General features: G+C 59.1%; 1 protein-coding gene across 1 annotated transcript; it reads left to right on the top strand.

The window, feature by feature from the left end:
- The first annotated feature begins 5,989 nt into the window (after positions 1-5,989).
- ARHGEF37 (Rho guanine nucleotide exchange factor 37) lies at positions 5,990-20,125 on the top strand. Its single transcript, XM_055719472.1, has 14 exons — positions 5,990-6,465; positions 6,796-6,858; positions 8,845-9,062; positions 9,485-9,608; positions 10,009-10,156; positions 11,056-11,255; positions 11,815-11,945; positions 12,534-12,638; positions 14,693-14,803; positions 16,031-16,360; positions 17,311-17,439; positions 17,799-17,994; positions 18,434-18,606; positions 18,984-20,125. The coding sequence occupies exons 1-14, from the start codon at positions 6,408-6,410 to the stop codon at positions 19,191-19,193; spliced, it is 2,196 nt and encodes a 731-aa protein (XP_055575447.1). The 5' UTR covers positions 5,990-6,407; the 3' UTR covers positions 19,194-20,125.
- The last annotated feature ends 1,114 nt before the right edge of the window (positions 20,126-21,239 follow it).

Here is a 21,239-nt window from a genome sequence, read left to right as displayed (position 1 = left end):
CTTCCTTCCCTGCCTGTAACAACTGATCTGCCTGGCAGCTCTTTCCCGTCTCTGTCCTGTACAGCACTGTGTCCCCAAGGGTCTGTGGTGGGAGGCCTGGCTGGCCATCTCGCTGGACAGCCCACGTGAACCTGGTTTCATTCCCCACATCCTTGCTGGATGTCCCAGTGATCCCCCTTGGCCAGAGCAGGACCCAAGGCTGGGCAGAGAAGTCTCTAACTGGAAGGGCTCAAGGCTGGTGGCTCTCCACCATCATCGTGCCTATGCAGCTGGGGCGTAGGCTGGTGAGTCAAGGCGGGTGGAGGAACTGGAGCTGGCATCTCATCTGCACATATTAATAATGGTGACGTCCTTCTGACGCTGCAGTCATCTTGAGGCTGGAGGGCAGGAGATGAAGTATTGGCTGCTGACACACAGCGGAGCTCTGCTTTCAGCCGTGGTGACTGACGGGCAGAACATGCCTCCACTGGGCGCTGCCTCTTTGGCAAGAAGCCCCATGTTGCTGGAGCCAGGATAACCAGACAGGAACGGGGGGGCTGAGCTGTACCCCGGGGTCTGGGCAGGTGCTGCCCAGGCTGTGCAGGAGGCTCTCCTCTCAGCTGCCAGACTTCAGTGCCACCGGCATGTGGGACTCCTGGCCATTGTTTTGTGTTCCACAGTATTCACTGATGGGGTTTTCCCACAGCAAACTCCTCCCCAGAAAAATATCCTCCTTGCTAAGACATGAGGAGGTGGGTAGAGGAGGACATGTAGGCAACACCGTGGGCTGGTCCTGCAGCCTCTCTGCTGCTTCTGGACCTCTCCTTCCACCTCAGCCTCTTTTCACCGCTTCTGAGTTTGTTTGGCCACATCTCTCGGTCTTCTCAGCCTTGGCATGTGGCAGCCTCACCAGCACTGACCTGCCAGGTCAGACCACCATTCACACCAGGCAGCTGCCTACCTGCAGCTCTCCACAGCTGCCAGTGGAAATGCCTGGTTCTCCCTGCTTGGTTGTTTATCTGCTCATGAACTGAAGATCTCCGGCATTAGGCTGCTCCCCTGAAAAGCCGCTTGGCTGTGGTCTTCTCCTGCACAAAGCTTGGGGGCTACCCACCCCTGCCCTCCCTCCCTCCCGGCAGTGCATGGAGCTGGTGGCCTATGGCAAGGTCTTTGCTTCAGGTGACCTTACTATGCTGTGAAACACAGCACAGCGGCTGAGGTTCCTGGGCTGGGTTTCTGCCTTCAGCAGTGAATCAAGCGCATGATGATCCCTCTCAAGGTGGCAGCTGTTACACTTGCCTGTGGTGGAGACACAAGCCCTGTCATGGCAGAGGCACTCCCTGTTGCGTCAGTGGAACAAGGGATGGAGAGCTTGCACACAGACTGGCTTGACAGCTTCAAAGGGCTGCTCTTGCCTCCCTCCCACCCTTTGTTTCTCTCTCAAGCAAGAGAAGTCAGCTCCTGCAACATCTCCCGCACAGGCAGCAGCTGCTGTGGTGACTCCAAGAAGAACCACTCTTGCAAGAATTTGCCTGGATGAGCGGGTGCTGGTGGGACTCCAGAGGCACCTGATAGCAAAGGTGATGGTGAATCTCGAGGGGATGCACCTCTGCTTATCTTCTTGTGCCCTCACCGTGCATAGGGGAGCAACTGCACCCAGGGGTGGGGTGACAGCAGTGGGGTGCCTGAGTGCCCTGGGCGTGTGGGTGGCCCAGGACAAAAGCGTGGTGTGCTGCTGGGAGGAGGTGGTGGTCACGTGGAGCTCCAGCTCCACGGGTGGGTGGCTGTAATCACTTAGCAGGAGCAGAAACTCTACAAAGTCAGGCAGGGAGAAGATGTTGGTTTGATCAGTGGAAATGGCTAATTAGCATAAACCACCAGAATTTTCTAAATACTTCTTATCTCTCTTGTGTCTCGTTACTCCTCACGGCAGGCAGAAGATGCTCGGTGGGATAGCGCGCCTGCCCTGTGGGATGCTTTGCACAAGGAGTGTTGTCATTGGCACTGCCCTGTGATGGGGTGTCACTGGCTCCAGCTGGGTCTGGGCTGTCCTGGAAACATTTGTCCTTCCTCCCAGAGCAGCAAAGTGCTGCAGATGCCTCCATCCTCCCTGGCACCCCTGCCCAGGTGCCCACGGACTGTGCACACCTCTGCGTGCTGCTCAGCCATGGCTTTCCAAGCCGGGCCAGGCCAGAGGCAGCGACTAAGTGCCTGTCCTGCTCACAGGTTTGGAGACACCAGCCTCCAGGAAGGGCCAGGTGCACGTGTCCTTGATGGGCAGGGATGGGACACCTTGCAGACCACAGCTCTTATGAAATAACCTGTTTGCTAACTGAATAATTGTGCTCTCCAGCAAACTGTTATCCTTCACCAGCAGAGATACCAGCAAGAAAAGCAGCCACCAGCATCCATGCATTAATGGAAGGAAGAAAAGAATAAATATCAATACTGCTTGGTCTGTTGAGCAAGAGATGGCAGAGGGCTCCAGCAGAGCACTGCTCCGCACTGGTCCTGAGAGCTGGCACTGTTGTCTGGACAGAAAGGCAGCTACCTCAGCCTTCAGTGCCCTCAAAACAGCATCTGGTTTTCTCCTCAAGCTGTCATCACTATCAGCTGGCTCAGCTGGTAACAGGGATGTGGGACAGATGGGTGAAAGGCCCAGAGTCACCAGCCCTGGGAGAGAAATGGAGATCTTGGGGTAGGAAAAGCAATTCAAGGCAGCAGGGAATCTGCGGGGAGAGGGAAGTACCACAGAGGCTGGTGGACATGAAGCTTCAAGCACTAAAATGTGGACAGAGGAGACCTGAGGGGCTGTAGCCTCAGCAAGGCTGAGAGGGGCTGAAACCTCCTCCACAAAGGAGATCTGCCTAAGACCCATAAATAATCCCCTCAGAAATAAAGAGCTGACTCAATTTATTCCACCTGGATCAAATTCTATCTGCTTATTTTTAGGCTGTGCTTCTCCTCTTGGTGCAGGCATTGCCCCTCCAGCCATGAGGCTGGAGCCTGCAGCTCCTTCCAGACCTCTGGAGATAACACAATTCATACTTGCTTAGAAGCAGGTGCAGCCCTGACCGAGTACATGGATGGGGTTATCCCAAGCAGGTACACACTGCCCTCCTTCCCTCCCATGGAGGCTTTAAGCACAGGTTACATTAGCCAGGAAGGAAAGAAAGAAGAGGAAGGAATGACACCTATGTGGTTTTTCAGGAGTTGCTCATGCTGGGATAAAGACCTTCCATTTCATGAGTGTTTTCCTCCTTTCTCCACACCTCAGCTCAAATTCCCCTGCTTTCCACAGCATGCACACGCAATGGTGTTGGAGGCAAATTCCACTTCCTAGAACTGCAGTGTGGGAGGAAGTTTTGCAATTAGGACGCACCTGCAAGTACATTCTTGGGCTGCAATTTTTTCCCCCGTGTTTTCATTTCCACCGCGAATGGCTGATAGCGGCGTGTGGTCACAAAGTCCTTTCAAGACTGGAAAGAAATCCAAAGAACAGTAATAATGCAAAAGATTAAATAGAGGAAATGTTACTTTCCTGTGCAAACCCGCTGCTTGGAGAGGAACCCCCGCCTGTTCTTATTAGGCATAGCCTGAACTGTTGTGCTTTGCATGGCTGGAAGTTGTGTTTATTTTCTGTGTGAGCCCTGCCTAACTCACAGCTTGTCTGGTGTGTTCCCAGAGAGCCCCCTGATGGCTTTAGCTTTCATCCAAATAGTCTGAGCTTTAACATTTTGAGGAGCTAGGAAAATGCTTGTCAGCCTTCCAGGAGCCAGCAGAAGTTTGGGGTGAGATGTTGAGGGAAAATAACCACCTTTTTGGCTGAGATGGTACCTTCTCCCTGGGTGGCTGCGTACACGCTGGGCGGCCACATGAGCTTAGCTCAGGCAGCTGGCAGCCTCCTGCCCTGCAAACCTGCCTCCCTCTTGCTGATGCTTTTACTACAATGCCTGTTTGGAGCCAGAGCCCAGCACCATCAAGCAGGTGTTCCTCCAGCCTTTGAACTGGGCCTGTGGTCATCACACAAGGAGTGTCATGGGGGTACCTTGTTCTACCAGCAGCTTGGGGTTGTGTTTTTTATTTAGATAGAAGAGCTGGCAGAGCGTTCCTGCTGTGGCAGTGGGTATGAAGATGGCCGGGCAGATCCGTGGAGGTGGCTCACCCTTGCTCTGTGAGAAACATCCTGTAACAACAGGTTTGCAATGAGGTTACACAAACCTGGGTCTGTTCTGGGAGAAGGCAGTCCTGCCTCCCTGCTGCCCTCCGCAGCGGCTGCAGGGTCCCACGCACAGTCCCATGCGCAGTCCCATGCCCTGCCACTGCTTGCCAGGTTTTGTCAGGCTGGGAGTGCTGGCTTCCCACAAGAGTGCGAAATGCCAAGAGTGCCAGGGGACAGCCCACCCTGCTGGGACCCTTTAGCTTGGCATAACCTGAGCACAACGCCTCGCCCTGGGACACAAACAATTCTTCTTGACCAGCTGGCACCTATTTGCTTTTCCCTTGTGAGGAGAGCCAGACCAGGGAAGCCAGCCTACTCTCACGCCTCCCTGGGGAGCTCTGGAGTGGTGACAGTCCTGTGACACTGCTCCCGCTCCCCAAGCCGCCCACGTGAGCCAAGCCGAGCCAAGCCAAGCCTAGCCGCAGCAGCCCCAGCCCTGGGGCTGGACAGAAGTGTGGGGTCAGCAGCATGGCAGGAAGGAAACGGCCATGGGGAAGGAGGTTTCAGCCACTCCCTGCAGCTCTTGGCGGCGAGGCCATCCTGCAGGGAACTTGCTGAAGCCAGGTTACCCAGCATCTGAAAAACCAGACTGGAATGGGAAATATGCCCAAGGAAACACCCATGGCATGAGCTGGTCAGGGAGAAGTGAGTGGCCAGGGATGCTGCCCTGCTGTGCCAGACCCAGTGGGGCAACAACACCATCCAAGGGCGGAATGGTGCCCTGCCAGGATTCCCTCGGCAGCTGCAGGAGCGTGGTACCTGCCCTGGTGTGATCTGCCAAAAGATGCTGATGGCAGCAAAGTGGAGATGACGTACCTCAAGGGGCGACAGGTTTGTTGGACACAGCAGTAAGAGATCCTGCCCAGGGATGGAGCTGGGGAACTCCTGACCTGTGCGATGCCTGCACAAAGGATGCCCAGCCAGGCGTTTCGCTGCTTCAGAAAGCACCTGGGCAAGGACTGAATCCCTGCTGCCACCTGCAAGGGAGGAAGGACAACATCTGTGTCCCCAAGGCCACAGCCAGGTAAAGCCCTCACTGCCCAGCCATGTGCAGGTCTCTCTCGTGGCCATGTATCTCCCTAAATCCATATGGCATGGGACAGCCTGGGAACCATTCTCATGCGATGGCTTTACCCCAGCCAGCCACCCAGCCAGGGGACATTGCCGTGCGTTGGCTTCTTCTCCAAAGACCTGCCTGGGCATTAATACTTCTGCCTCTTCCCATCCTTGGCTCTTCCTGCCACGTTGCTGCCCAGCTCATCCATCTGAAACCATTCCTGTGTGGTGCAGCATCCCTCCAGCACAGGGATGAGGGAGGCAGTTTCATGCTCTTGGCTCAGAGCCTGACACAGCCCCACAGGTGGGATGGGATGCAGGCAGGGAAGGCAGTGGGGCAGGCTGCCCTTCCTGGCACCAGCAGCAGGTGGGAGCCAGCAGGGCAGGTGTGTGCGGGCCCTGTGCTGCCCTGCGCAGCCCACACCTGCCCCCACACCTCAGCTGGGGAGGGGGCTGGCTTGCACCCCCAGGAAAGGTCCCAGAGGGAGGGTCTGCACCAGAGAGCTTGTCCTGGCCTGTGGGGAAGTTTGGCTTTAGACACAGGCACTGCCTGTGACCTGTGTGAGTCACGGGAAGACTCGGAGTCCTTTTTACCGTCGCATTTTTCGGATACTGCAGGTCAGCATGCACAAAGCCAAGTGCTGCTGTCCCCTCCCTGTGGCCAGACCGAGGCCGAGCTCCCAGCTGCGGGAGCTGGCTGCACATCACCATCTCCCTTCTCAACAGCTTGTTTATACGGATGCAAACACCTCACGAGCCAAAAAACAACTTCACGCCAAATAGCCACTAACACCCAACGGCCAGCTCTGCGCAGCCACTTCCTCGGTTGTATATTTTCGTTTCTGTTTGCTCCGAAGCCTTTTCCGCGGCAGATCAGCTGCCGGGCGATGGCAGAGCGGAGGGACGCGTGGCCAGGGCCATGCCGGCCCGCGGGGTAACAGGGTGGAAGCCCACGCGTGCAGGGATGGGCTGTGGGTGCACCGGGGCTCAGCTCGTGCGGAGGTGGCAGCCCGCTGCAGCCGTAGCAGGGCCATGAAAAGGCGCAGAGGACTTGTCCCTGTTTATTTATGGCAGGAGCCAGCCGCTGTGTCCCCGCTCTGCAGCCGGTGCCGCGACAGCGGGGCTGCCGTGCTGCTGCCGGCAATGGGGGATGCCAAGGGGCAAGGCGGGGGCTGCGGCCGCCGTGCCGGGGGGTAACGCAGACCCAGGTACGGCGCTTCCCGCCCCCCCCCCCCCGCCCCGCACCGCACCGCCCCCCCCGCTCGCTTTCCGCATCCTCCCCCGCCGGGGCTGGCAGCGGAGGCGCTGAGCAGCCGCTGCCCGCCGGGCCGCCCGCCAGACCCCCCGCCGCGCCGGGCGTGTGCAGGGAGCGGCGCTGCCCATCGGCCCGGCCGCCCCGCGGCCACCAGCCCCCGCCCCGCGGCCACCAGCCCCCGCGTGGGTGCCGCCACCCCGCGCCGCGGGCTCGCCCCGTCCTGCCCACGCCGGCCGTGCCAGCGCGGCTGCGGCGCGGCGGGTTGATCATTAACTCCCCGCAGGCAGCCGGCGAGAGACCGCAGCCGGGCGCAGCTCCCCGGCGCCAGCCCCGGCCGCCTCCGCAGGTAAGAGCCGGGGCCGGGGCAGCCGGTTTCGGGGCGCGGGGGGGGGTGGGCGCGGCAGGGCCGGCGCCTGTCTCTCGGGGCGCGGGGTCGGGGGGGCCCTGCGGCTGCGGCATCCCCTGCGTGCGGGTCGCTGCGGGCTGGCTGCGGACGCTGCCGGGTCCCCGCGGCGTTGGGGGCAGGGATGCTGGGAGCCACCGAGGCGGCAGCGACATGTCAAAGGCAGGCGGCTGCCTGGGAGCTGGGGAGTAAAACCTGCCCCCGCTCTCCCTGCCTGCTCCAGCGCTGCCCAGAAATGCTTCTGTTTGGTTTTGCGCGATTCCCTTGTTCCTCTGATGTGTCAGGCCGGGGGGGGGAGGGGAGAGAAAGAGGTTTCCCCAGCCTAGGGACGAGCCCCCAAGGCAGCAGCATGCTCTGGGGGATGCTGGTGCGGGGACCAGTGACAGCCCAGCTCCTGCATGGCCCTGCGCTTCAGGACAGCTCTCCAGGCTTCGGGGGCTGTCTCAGATCGGGGCTTTCCACCTGCCTCTGCTCTGCAGCCATTCCTCTGAGCAAGGATTTTGCTTTCACCCCCAGACAGAGGGCTCTGGGCTTCTCCAACAGCCCTTAATGGGAATCCTTCTGCCTGGACACCTCAGAAGCAACCAAAGGGGTGCAGGAAAGTGCCTTCTACTCCCCATGTCCCATAGCAGCAGTCAGGGGTGACAGCCAAATCTGCAGAGGTCAGGGATGACAGCTGGCAGGGTAACGTGCCCCTGTAAGGCAGGCGGAGGTCCGATACCTTCTCACATGCGTTTGCTTGCTGTGCCAAGCCCAGCTGTCCTCTGGTGCAGCAGTGGGCATATGCCAGGAGGGGACATTCACCCTGCCTGGTGCTCACAATTGTATCACCTGCTTGTTACCCAGACCCTTCCCCAGTGAAGGCTCGGGCTGCCCTGCCAGCCCCTCTCCCTGCTCCCACAGCTGTCACTGGCTGGGCAGGCAGCAGAGAGCAGAGGCAGAACCACCATCCCAGTGCTGCTGCTTGTGCCATCTCACTCCTATCCTGCCAAGCCACCTCCATCCTGCCTTTGCTCTTCACGTCCTCCACAGCCTCCATGGACAGGCAGCCTGGCAGCATCTCTTTCCCTGGCTGGAGTCTGGATCCAGCCAAGCTGTGTGCTGTGCTGCTGTGGGCTGTGCTGTCTCCCTCTCAAGGCCTCCTGCCTGGGACTAAGTATTATCTGTGATGCTTTGGGAGTTTCTCCATCCTCCCCTGTATCAGAGCAGAGTGTTCCCTGAGAAGGAAATGGCATGAATCAGCTCTGATTTTTCATGCTCTCCACAGGCAGAGAGGAGAGGGGAGCAGGCTGTGCTGTGCAGGGCGCGGGCATTGCGCAGCAGGGACTGCAAGTGCCTCTGGCAGAGGTGCCTGCAGCTTCACCCACTTCTCCCCCCATCCCTGTCACTTTTAAACCAGCTCTCCCTGGCACAGAAACGCTTCTTGTTCAAGCACTGCAAAACACTCTTGGTACTTTGAATAGGACTCTTGAACGCGAGGCAACGTGCCAGGTGCCAACAGCCAAGGCAGGGAGGGATCAGCTAGCCCCGGCAGCAAGGAGTGTGAGGAGAGGTGGCAAACCCTGCTTTGCCCTCGGGGACCAGTCCCTGCGCAGCCCCAGTGCTGGGGTAGTGCTGCCAGGCCCCTGCCTGCACCCTGACCCTGCACGTAGTCGCTGGCGTTTGGGCACGTGTGTGTGGCAAGGCCACCCCTGCCTGCCGCACATGGGTGTCCATCCCCTGCAGCCAGCCCGCCCCTGCTTGCAGCTCTTTTTATGGCTCTGGAGTGTCATCCACGCCTTGCTTGTAAATGAAGATGGCTTGAGTGTCCCCGAGGATGTGCTGTGAGGTGCTCCCCACACACAGAGCAGGGACCATGGGCATGGGGCTGGGTTGGGCACTGGAGCACCCTTGCACAGCCTGCCCCTAACCCCCTGCCACTCCCTGCAGAGTGCCCCACCAAGATGGCGAGTGCCCATGGGGCAGAGCCCAATGCAGAGGATGCAGCCGAGACCCAAGAAGCCATCTACGAGGAGATCATGCCCTGCAACAGGATGGAGCTGAGCCAGCAGCTGGCCGTGGAAGAGCTCATCACCACTGAGGCCAGCTACGTCCACAACATCCAGCTCTGTGTGTTGGACATCCGAGCACACCTCCAGAAGAAGCAGGTGAGATGGGGTATGTCCCCTTGCCCAGGGGCTAGAGACTGTAGGGTGAATCTGTCAAGAGCTGAGAGATACCCAAATCACTGCAAGGAGGTCACCACATGCTCACCTTCCACCTTCCTGGGCTCACCTCAATCAGCCAAGGTCATGGGTTGGATGGACATTGGGTCTGACCCAGTGCAGCCGTCCTACAGCTTTAACCCTGCATCTGTAACATGAAAAGGCCTCATCACCCCACTCGGGAGCACAGCCGCGTCTCAGCATACCCAGTGTCTCCTGCAGCAAAGCATTGCTCCAGCTCCTCTGGTGTCATGTGGGGCAGCTGGAAGGACACAAGTGCTCAGGAGGGCATCTGTACCTCCAGAACACACGGTCCACCTGTCTGATGTATTTGGCTTACCCTGGGGCATCTTTGTTCCCTTCAGCTGCCTGATCTTGACCTGGAAGGACTCTTCTCTAACACTGATGACATCCTCCATGTCTCCAGACGGTTTCTGAAGGGGCTTGAGGCCACAGCCACCAAGGAGCATGAGCAGCTGCACTGCATCAGTAAGTGGTGCAGTGCCGAGAGCTGATCCGTGCCCACTGATGTCTTTGCTGGTGCTGGCAGTGCTGCTGCCCGGTGCTATGCCCAGGTGCAGCCTCCAGCCCACCTGCCCTGACACCTCCTGCACCTTCCTTGGCTCCGGGAAGCACTGCTGCCTGCACGCTGCCACCCACGCTCACCCCGGTGGGACAAGGCAGACCTGCCCAGCCTGCAGAAAGTGAGGGGGAGGGCAGCATCAGGGCCAGGTTAGCAGAGGGCCCGGGGTGCAGAGAACTGCTCCAGCGTGTTTGGCTGGCACTGCTTTGCCGGCTTCACTCATCCAGTGCACTGGGGAGAAACCTCTGCCTTTCTCTGGGGCCATAGGAAAGGGCCATGCTTCCCAGCTTCGCTGTCCTTCCCCAGGCACCCTGTTCCAGGAGTTCAAGGAGGAGATGGAGACTGTCTACAAGATCTATTGTGCCAGCTATGATCATGCCCTCCTGCTGGTGGAGAGCTACCGCAAGGACTCCAGGCTGCAGCAGGAGATCTTGGAGACCCTGAATGCAACAGTGTAGGTGCCTGCTGGCTGAGGCCACCACCTCCCTGTCCCTGTTTTGCCTACTGGCCTTGTTCTTCACCTCTCTGGTCAAGCTGTCTGCATGGGTATGTGCCCCCAGGCTGAGTGTAATATCATGGCTATGACCTTTGTGGCATTGCTCTGTCAGCCTGTCCTGCATCCTCGGGGCCACTTGCCGAAGGGGCATTGCAGGCTGGTGGTCTTTTATGGTGGACCCCAAAACAAGGAATGGGGTGGCACCCACAGGTCCTGCCCGCTCCATAGCCAAGAGGCTGTACCCACAGATGGCACGTGTATACCAGCTTGACCAGAGGGATGGGCTGGCCCCAAAGGACCTGCTGAACCTCTCCTGAACTATCAGGGGGGTCACAAACACTCTTGGAGCCAGGAGAGGCAGGTGCAGCAGCACAGGAGCTGCTGGCATTTACTGCTCTCTGTTTCAGGGCACGGGTGATGTGACTCCCAGCGAGCAATGCCTTGCACGCAGGCAGAAGGGGAGTCCTGCCTGCAGCCGGCCCACGCTTTGCCCACACCCTCCCCTCCCCATTGCCCCTGGAGCAAGTGCTGATCCCGTGCCTTCGAGCTAGACAAGCACAGCACTGTTCAGGGAGGCAGGGCACCCGCCTGGGGCTGGCACTGCCTTCGGGGCTGGCAGGGACAGCGTCCCCCTGCCAGTGCTCCCGGGGGGGTGGCCTTGCAGCTGGCAGAGAGCAGGAGTTCACAGCCAGAACCTGCCCCCAGCTACTGGGCACAGCTTGTCTGTGGGTCCAAGGCAGCAAAGCTCCCCTGCAGCTGCAGAGGCGCTGCTTTCTCCCCAAAATGCTCGCAGAGAAGCTGGGGGAAGCGGCAGGGAGCCCTCCATGCCAACGTTAAGCAATTCCCCTCTCCATCAGGCCTCACACGGGCGTGTCGGATCTCAGCTTCTTCCTGGTGATGCCAGTGCAGAGAATCACCAAATACCCACTTTTGCTGGGGAAGATCCTGGAGAACACCCCCGCCAGTGCCAGTGCTTACCCGGCCCTGCAGGCAGCCGTCCGTGCCATGTCCCAGGTCAATGCCAACATCAACGAGTACAAACGGCGCAGAGAAGTAGGTGAGTGGTCAGGAGGCACGGTGCAGGCAGGGGGCATGGTGTCTGGCAAGCCCCAGCCCAACCCCATTTGTCTCCCCTCGGTCTTGTACTCATTCCCACTTCAATCAGTTCAAAGCTGTCCCGCCCACCACCCATCCTGCCTGGTGGAGCCACAGACTTGTGCGGGCAGCTCCTGGCACTGCTCTGGTCCTGCAAATGTCACTCTGGGCAAGATCTGAAGGCTGCAGGAGCAGGGTGGCATGGCGGGGTGGAGCACAAAACTAGTCTGCCTGCATTCCTGGAACTGGGGAACAGGGATGAACAGTCCTGCCCTTGGGATAGGAGAAATCAGGCTCCCCACAAATGGGAGCTTGCTGCTCTTTTTGGTTTTCATAGTACTTTCCTCAGGGCTGCCCTTCTTTGATGTGGGTTGTGCTTATCCTGTTCATCAGGACTTGTCAGCTCTGGGCCCCTGTGCTGCTCACCCGCCTTGCCCACTCAGGCTGCTGAGGCTGCTGCCCTGAAGTTTCCTCTTCTGATCTTTTTTTCCTCCCACCTTGTGTGCCCCAACCCGAGGCAGCCACCAAATACAACAAGGCCGAGCACCTGACACTGCGGGACCGCTTTGCACGCCTCAACACACACTCCATCGCCAAGAAGACCACGCGGCTCAGCCGGCTCTTCATGCACGAGGCCGGCATCGTGGCCAAGGTGGGCAGCGCGCACCCCACTGCCTGCACCCACGGACCTGCTGCCTTTCCTCGGGTTGTTTCTGGGGCTTTCTGCTGCCTCCCGAGATGCCTGGCTGGCTGAGCCGAGGTGGGGTGGCCAATGCTGACACCCAGTGGCCCACGCTGTCACGAGAGCCACAGTCACATTTTCGAGCAGCCTAAGGATGCCTCCCGGTCCTCCATCCCGAGGATCAGTAGGGTAGAAGGGATGCAGGTACACACCTCGCTCCTTGCCTCAGAGCGTTGCAGGGGAGAACTTTGGCCCCCAAAGGATCTAGAGGATCCTTGGGCACCCCAGCAAAAGGAAAGGCACCCCCGTGTTCCCGGCACTGCAACCACGCCAAAAGCCCTGTTTCTACCTGCACCCGAAGCACCCTAGATCTTGGCCCTTCTCAGATTCCTGGAGCCTCTCAGGGTCTCCCTTGCCCGTCCCCAGCACTGTGAGCTTCAGTAAGACGCCAAAGCGCCTGGCTGCTGTTTCTGTCAGCACCCAGCAAGGGGCATCAGCCCTGCCGGAGGCATTGCCTGACGTGCCCGTGCTGGTGATGAGCTGCCCCTTGCCTTGCAGACGGAGGACAAGGAGTACGACGACCTGGAAGAGAAGTTCCAGTGTGTGGTGTCCAGTGTGGCCATGCTGAAGGAGAATGTGGCCTCCTACCTGGGCCATTTAGAGGTAAAACCTTGACTACTTGACAGGGGGTTGGCCCCATCCAGGCCTCGGGACCCTTTTCTTGGGGTTGCAGAATACTTTCAAGCCCTGTGGAAACCAATAGTAGTTGGGGCTGTTCAGGGACTTGCATCTCTCAGCTAAATTGTACTGTTGTGCCAGGGACTTGCACAACATCCAACAATTGCTCAGGTCCAGGGGAGCTTAAAACAAAGTTGATGGTTCATCAGTGCAGTCTGATCTGGGTATCATTTGAGAATAATCTGTCCTTAAACCGACCATTATTTCAAGGCGTGACATGGCTGAAAAGGCTGAGTGTTTCTCAGCCTGGGAATTTTTGTGTTAGTAACGGGTATAAGGCAGAAATGCCCCCAAATCAGGCCTGACAACAAACTTCCTTTCTGAGCTCACCTGGGTCAGTAGCTGGTATGATTTTCTCATGGAAATCCCTTGGGGCATCTGTGGAAAATGAATTGATGGCAAAACTTGCAATCCCCAGACACAGTAGTATCAGGGAAGCCTCAGGAAATGGCAAAGGGTTCAGAAAGCAGCAATTCAAGGGCTGGAAAGACCCTGTCATGGAAATATTGAGAAGGGCTCCCCATTTAGGATTGCGAAGGAGGAAAGGGGGATTGAAAAACTCCCTGTAGCCCAAAAAGTGGATAAAATAGGGTTAGCATAGAAAGCATGAGGATAGTAATCTGTTTGCCAGTGAGACACGGCATCAGCTAGGGGAATGGGGTATATCCGTTCCTTGGGACATCATGTACTCCTGGGGACCTGCCTGGCACTGCCCCTCGCTGAGCTGCATCTCTAAGCTGGCACCTTGGCTTCAGCCAGGACATCAAGTGTCTGCAAACAGGCTGGGCAGCCTAGATAATAAGCTGTGGTTAGGAATCGTGCTGGAGCTTGGATGCTGCTTCAGAGGAGCTGCTGGTGGTGGAAGGTGGGGCTGCATGCATGCTCCACTTCTCTCCCTCTGAAAGCTTCTCACAGCCATCCTGAGGGCTGATGAAAACATCTTCTCATAGGACAGAGACAGTCTTACCTGACTTTGTGCTAACTGGTGGTTCCCTCATCTCTCTATACTGGTGTCCTCACCACAAGGAGACACAAATCTTGGTTCGTACAACAATTGTCACAGCCACCTCTGCTTGTGTAAGAGCCCCTGCAGGGCTGGGGAGCAGCACAGGGGTCTCAGAGCTGCTGTCTTCCGCTCAAAGGGTCAATCCCCTTTCATATTTCCATCTCCTTTCCCTCCTGTGGTAAGGAAGGACATAAAGGAAAGGTCTCCTAAACATAGCCACAGGCAAAAATAAGACGGGGTTTAGGACAGAGATCAGGGCATCCTGAGAGACCCATGGTAGCCGTGGTTGATGGGAATCAAGCAGAAACTACTCCAGGACTAACTGCAGGAGCAGTGCTCCAAGCGGTAGCAAAGCTCGCCCAGGGAAGAGAGCTGGCTTCCCTTGGCCAGAAGCAAGCTGGGTCTCAGAGCTCTGTGTTCCCTTCTGGTGGTCTAGGTGTTGTGGGTCAAAATCTCCCTGCAGGCTTGTAGGAGGCTGCTGCCCAGGTTTATCATTAGAGCAAAGCCTCTCAAAGCAGAGGAGTGCTTCCACCCAAACCATCCTTAGCTGCTTTCCTTTCCCGTCAGTCTTACTCTCCTTGCAGAGGTGGGGGGAAGGTTTTGTGCACAAATACAAGAAACTCCAGGGCTACTGGAACACCAAACCCAAATGTCAAAGCACCAGGCGACATCAAACTGGGGCAGGCCACCTGGGGCTACAGGGCAGCATTGGCCACCTTGTTGGGGTAGAAGTCCTTCACCAAGCCAGTGCATGACTCCTTCCTGAGTCTCCTCTAGGTCTATTAACACCTGAGCAAGCTCCCTTGTCTTGCAGACAAGAGTAGCTAAAGCATCAGTCCCACAGAGCTGCTAGCACAGAGCACCCTAAATGGGACATTGGCGTGTCTTTGGGAACACGGGGATAAGCTATGGATGGGTTAACTAGTGTTGGGCAGCTTCTGCAGGTCAGGTCTGATGGCTTTCTCCCTTTCAGGTGTTCCTGTTGCCTGCTCCACACAAGTGCGAACTGCAGATCGACGAGGGACCTGCCCAGCAGTACCGCCGCTTTGCAGAGTACCTCCACGGCACCGTTTTCCCAGAGTTTGTGAGTGCTCCTTCCCTGGTCTCCTTCAGCCAAGCATATGCTCTCACATCTTCTGGCAGCTGCACAGCAGAGGCTGGCTTCTCCCCCAGGGCAGGACAACCAAGAGCTGAGGGGCCACCCCAGAGCAGGCAGCATCTGCACCAACAGGCAGGCCCCTGGGGCCTGAACATTGCAGGCAGAGCCAGGGGCAAGTAACAGGATCCATCAGCAGCCCCAGACACAAAAAGTGGGAAACCAGCTCCAGAGTCCATGTAGGAAAGAAGAGACAGGGCCAGAGAGACAGCTACAACACAACTCTAAAGTCCGTCCAGGGCTGGAGACAAGCTGCAACATCTACGTGATGGATTCATCCAGGACCTGAACTACCTATAGCTGAGGTCCAAGGTCCACCCAGGAAACAGAGGCAGAAACACACCCACGGCAATATTCTGCAGAAACAGAAAGCCCTTAAATGAGCTGTGAGCAGGGGTAGCCCCAGGTGAGGCTGGTCTGGGCCATTAAAGACTATTTGTGCCTTCAGGGCCCTGATGTTCAGAGCCAGCCATACAGGCGGGGCTGTAGTGGAGGACAGGATGGTGGGAAGACCAGGTGTACTGTTTGACTCACACAGGGCATTTGCCACCAAACCCCAGTCCCACTTACACACAACCTGTGGACATCTGTGCTTACCTTTAGGAGCCCAAGAGACCCCCACCTGTCTCCTTCCACCACCCCTGTCTGGCTATCCAGGACTCCCTCTTGGGTGGTGGCTGCTGCTCTGAATGTCAACAGGGAGGTTTTTCCGAGCAGTGAAGAGTGTGGCAGGGCAGCCTGAACCCCACACCTGGATGCTGGCATCCCCGGGGAGTGCCTGTATGGGGAGGGAGGATAGCTACGTGGGATAACAGACCCTGGGCTGAGGGCCTCTGTCAAACCAAGACGTTACAACTTGCATGGGACAGTCACTGCAGCACCCACCTTGGCCCTTGGGACCTTGTGCACGGGGGTCCTACCCGATCATTTGCATTTGTATTTGAATCAAGGTATGCCTGACTGCTCTGCTCGGTACCAACAGTTTGCTTTGGTTGGCATCCTGTGTGCCTTCAGGGAAGGATGCCTCAGATGCTCCCCATTCCACACAAGCCCACCAACAGGTCCCCAAACCTTTTCTCCTCTGTACAACAGTGCCCCATGCAGACAGCTGGGCCTGTTTGGGGGCCTCACATTTTGGATTTTCTTGCCCCACAGAAGCAACGACTGGACAGGCTGGTCTGCCAGCCCCTCTGCAGCCTCTCAGACATGCTGGTGGGGCCACAGCAGCTGGTCAAGAAGCGCCTGGACAAGCTGCTGGACTACGAGGAGATCCAAGAACGGAAGGGCGAGATGGGCAGTGTGACATATGACGAGGAGGCAGCCATGAACACCTACCTTGCCATCAATGCCCTGCTCGTGGCTGAGCTCCCACGGTTCAACCAGGCAACCGTGCAGCTCCTGGGGCAGATACTGTGCTCCCTCAGTGCCCTGCAATGGGACCTGGCTGCCCAGGTGCTGCGCCAGGCAGAAAAGGAGCTAGAGCAGGTGAGAGTGACCCCTTGGCGTGTGTGCCCAAACTGTTGCACGTGCTGAGCCAGGCCTGCCCCTGCCTTCTTCAGGCTTGAGACATCGCTTGGACATTGAGGCACTGAAGGTCTGCTGTAGCCCAAGCCTTCTCTTGCTGACACGCAGCTCCCTGCCTAGCATTTGTAAACAATCTCTCCTCCTCTTTGGCTGGGGAAAGCCAAATTTTCTCTTCTTCGCTGCCAGGAACTGTCCTGCTTTCTCTTTGAGAACACCACTGGTAATTTATGGATGTGCTGCCTGAGAGATCAGTGTTAACTCTGTGAGAGCTCTGTGCTGGGAAGGCAAGGAGGAGAAAAACAGCTTCTGGCCTGAGGAATGAGCATCCCTCGACCCCCATCTCCTGGGAGACGTCTCCCAGCACTCCTCACTGGCACAGTACTCTCTGAGGTTGACGTTTGTGAACATGGTGATCAGGCCGGTCCACTGCCCTGGGGTAGAGCATGGCCCTGGCCTGACCCATTACAAAGATGAGAACAAGATACAGCCACGTGGAGGTATCCTTTTAGGCGCTGCTCCTACGTACCTCGTCATGAGGGTGGATCCCCCTTGCTCAGTCTGGAATGCTTATGCTGCAGACATCTACCCTGGAGCTACATCTACCCACCTCCCTTTATAGTTGGGTGGGGTGGGGTGGGCTGTGGGCTTGGGGCAGAACAACGGGACCCAGGGACTGCTCTGGTGGGCTGAGTGCAGCCTAAGAGCCCCATGTGTGATGGCCCTGCTCAGGAAAGGTGGCTCAAAGACAAGAGAGGAGCAGCTTTGATCCTAAATGCAAGGTGCATCTTTAGTGACCGGGTCTGTTCTCTTGCTTTCTCACCCTTTTTCTTCTTGCTTCTTCTCTTTTGACCCTACCCACAGCTCTTCCCCTCCCCAGGGCCCTCTCTCATCTCCAGAGTCTGTCTCCACAGATGCCCCATGGCCACATGCCTCTGCCCAGTTTCTGGAAGATGGTGGAAGACAGCTTGCAGCAGTCTGGTGCTCAGCTCCGTACCTTCTGCCAGATGTTTGAGACAGTCGTGCCAAGCCCTGTGACACAGGTAGGAGCTGGGAAGGGGATGTCTCAGACCAGCTGGATAAAGAGGTTCCCCGGTGCAGAACAGCTCTTTGGTGGGTAAATTGGCTCAGAAAGTGGCCCAGGGGCTTGCTGCAGCCCCAGTATTTCCCTCAAGCCCCTGGCTACAGCTGGGTGGGAATAACCAGGGATGAAACAGTCTTAGCTCCTCTAGTACTGGACACTCGTCTCCAAACCATGAGGTAGAGCAGATAGTGTGAAGGAGTTTCTCCTCTAACCTCTCACTGGGATGTGAGCCTGCAGAAAGCAGAGCACACGTATATGGAAGGCCTCAGTCTCCTGCATGTCTCATCAAATGCTCCGGTGTCTCTTGCTCCCCACCAGCCTCTGAACCCTGCTGAGGAGCGGAAGGTCCTTTCCCTTGTGAGCAAGCACGGCCCAGACAAACTTTACCAAGTGACAAGCAACATCAGTGGCAGCAAAGACCTGGACTTGACCTTGCAAAGGGGACAGATTGTAGCTCTGCTGCAAAGTGTGGACACTAAGGGGAACACGAGCAGATGGCTGGTGGATGCTGGAGGTACGGTGAGCGCTATGGGGAGCCTCTCCCTGCCTTGGCACCAGGGTCAGAAACCAAACCCAGACCACATCCTCATCTTGGATGGCCATTGCCTCCCGGACCCTCCCTTCCAGGGTTTGCTCATCCCAAACCCACCTCTGCTTTGCCAGCTACGCCCGTAGCCATTAGCTGTAAAGTTCAGGTTTCCCCATTCATTCCCCAGGGGAGCACTTGTGATGTGTTGTAGCTGGGAAAGGAGAATCCCATGCATACAGAAACATCTTGAACCCCCTTTTTGGGTGGTTTTGCTGCTGGGTATCCCCTAGCGGTTGACCAGTTTGAACAGGGCTGCTGTGCCATGCCAGGCAACAGCCCAGTTGTCATTCCTCTCTCCTGCAACCAGTCCTACATGTGCCAGGCAGCAGGGCCCCATGGCCTGTGTTGTCTGCATGTCCTCCAGGTCCCCGAGGGTTTGTGCCTGCTGGAAAACTTCAGCCCTATTGTCCTGTACAAAGCCAGCAGCCCAGGATGCAGATGCCGGCCCTGGAGAGTGGCACAGAAAGGAGGCGACATTCATATGCATCACCTGAAGCTCCCAGGCCACAGATGGCCACCTTCACCCCCACTTTCCAGGTGAGAGTGGGGGACACCCCCCAGGGCCATTCCTAGCAACCTCACCAGCTCCATGCTAGTCCTCGTGTGTGCAACCTGTGGGTGGGAAGGTGGCCTTGCTTTTCCAGCACACCTGTAGTCATACATGTGCAGCCACGTGCCTAGCAGGGGAGTGTCGCATCCCGTGGCCAAGTGTCCCATGAGGCTGGTGTCTGCCTTGCTGAGACCTGGGGTGGACGGAGCAAAAGTGTCCTTGGTGGGGTCCCCAGTGTCCCTACATCAATGGCACTGCTGTACTGCCCTCAGAAGTGGCCTGCTGGCCTGCCATGTGTGTGCTTTCCCCCTTTGACTCTCCTGTCCAGCAAGGGCTTCCTCCCTGCTTCCCCCACCTTTTGCAGGTGGTTGCCGGCTTCTCCTTCGCAGCCAGGAGTCCACAGGAGGTGAGCCTCCAGGCAGGGCAGCCCGTGGTGGTGCTGGAGCCGCATGACAAGAAGGGGAGCAAGGAGTGGAGCTTGGTGGAGGTGAATGGCCAGAGGGGCTATGTGCCCTCCAGCTACCTGGTGACCGTCCCTGTGCAGGAGCCCACAGGCTGGAGCTTGCCTGTGTGAGCACAGCCAGCCCGCACCCAAGGGCACAGGCTTCGTCAGATGAGAGCGATCCGCTTGGCACCCAAGGACTCGTGGCAGGAGATGCTGAAGGGCAGTAGCCCTGGGCCAGGGAGGCGGTGGGAAGCAACTGGCGGAATATGGCCCAGGGAACATGGGTGTGAGGAGGGATGGCTGTTGGGAGGCACTTTTTGGTGGGTAGGCGTGAGGATGCCATGTCCCATACATGTTTGCATGAAGGAAGGCAGTATGAGGGAGTGAGGGCAGGTGGCTGCAGGTTTTCAGGAATTTGTTGAAATCGATGTTAGCGACAAAAGTGTCCTTAGGGGTGATGAGACAACATTGTCCCCAGTTAGATCAGGACTGAGCTGCAAAGGGTAAGTGCTGCAGGGGGGGTCTTCAGCCTGGCTTGAAGCATCTGGGGCTCTCGGAAGGGGGTTCTCGGAGCAGCACTGGTGAGAGTGCAGAGGAGCAGCCCTGGAGACGCGGTTCCCTGCTACTCGCCGGGTCACTCTGCCTACCTGGTTGCCTGCCCCTGTGTGCCATTGCGGTCCCTTTGGCAGCACAGCCTTCACGTCCTGCTGAAGGGCATGGCGATGCCAGCCTGCGCCTGGCTGCACCATCAGTGATGGGAGAGTGTGGGGCTGAGGCCCACGGGCCGGGGTCCTCCCAGGCCCTCCTGGCCACGCAGCCCCACTCCCGGCCTCGGTTTCCCCCCGCAGCGGGGCTGATGCTACTGACCCACGTGAGAGGCGCTGAGCTGTGGTGACCAGAAGCGCTCTGTAACACCGCCGATGCTGTTCTGTGTGACGGACTGATGCGCTGGCGTTGTCGTGTGTGACACCGCCGGTCTGCGCCAGCCGTGCTGACGGGCTCGGCGCCCCGCGCGGGGCTGCGCCGCGGCCGCCAGGTGGCAGAGGCACCGCGCGTGCCGGGCTGCGCCTCGGGGGGCGGGGCGGGGGCGGGGCTTCAGCGGCGGGGGCGGGGGGAGCGCGGGGCTCGGGGGAGAGGGGCTGCGGGGAGCGGGGGGCTCGGGGGGAGCGGGGCTGCGGGGAGCGGGGGGCTCGGGGGGAGCGGGGGGCTCGGGGGAACGGGGGGCTCGGGGGAACGGGGGGCTCGGGGGGAGCGGGGCTGCGGGGAGCGGGGGGCTCGGGGGGAGCGGGGCTGCGGGGAGCGGGGGGCTCGGGGACTGCGGGGAGCGGGGGCTCGGGGGGAGCGGAGCTGCGGGGAGCGCGGGGCTCGGGGGGAGCGGGGCTGCGGGGCTGCGGGGAGCGGGGGGCTCGGGGGGAGCGGGGCTGCGGGGAGCGGGGCGCTCGGGGGGAGCGGGGCTGCGGGGAGCGGGGCGCTCGGGGGGAGCGGGGCGCTCGGGGGGAGCGGGGCTGCGGGGCTGCGGGGAGCGGGGGGCTCGGGGGGAGCGGGAAGCGAGGACCGGGGCTCCGGCAGCGGGGGGGAGCAGGGAGCAGGGCTCGGGGCTCGGGCGGCGGGCACCGGCGAGCGGGGAGCAGGGCTCCGGCAGTAAGGGGAGCGGGGACTGGGGCGCGGGGTGCCGGCAGCGGGGGGAGCGGGGAGCGCGGCGCAGGATGTCGGCAGCGGGGCTCGGGGCTCCGGCAGCGGGGGCAGCGGGGCGCAGGCGTGCCGTGGAGGGGTTTCACGGCTGCGGTGGAGTGTGCGCGTCCCCGACGTGGGGACAGCCCGCGGCGGCAGGGCTGGCGGTGCCGGCGGAGCACGGCTGTGCCGCGGCAGCGGCTGAAGGCGAGCTGTGCCCCGCGGCCCTGCCGGCCGCTGCTGCTCGGGCAGGGGTGCTGAGCACGGCTCCTTGGGGCGCTGGGGACACCCTGTCGCCATTGCCCACCCCCACGAATCAGCAGTTTGACACATGCATGCTCTCGGGAAGCACCGGCCCCGTGGAAGAGGTCATTGGGACAATCAACCTGTGTCAGTCGGGCCCTGACCTGGGGCTTGGTCTGGGGATGGACACCGCGCTCCCTCCCACCACCTGAGGTGTCATGGCTCTGTGCCTCAGTTTCCCCATGGCTTGCTTTGATGCTG

This window comes from Falco cherrug, chromosome 8 (assembly GCF_023634085.1).
Source record: "Falco cherrug isolate bFalChe1 chromosome 8, bFalChe1.pri, whole genome shotgun sequence".
Taxonomy (NCBI): domain Eukaryota; kingdom Metazoa; phylum Chordata; class Aves; order Falconiformes; family Falconidae; genus Falco; species Falco cherrug.
Note: the sequence above shows the minus strand (reverse complement) of the source record. Positions and strands in the feature narration are given on the sequence as shown.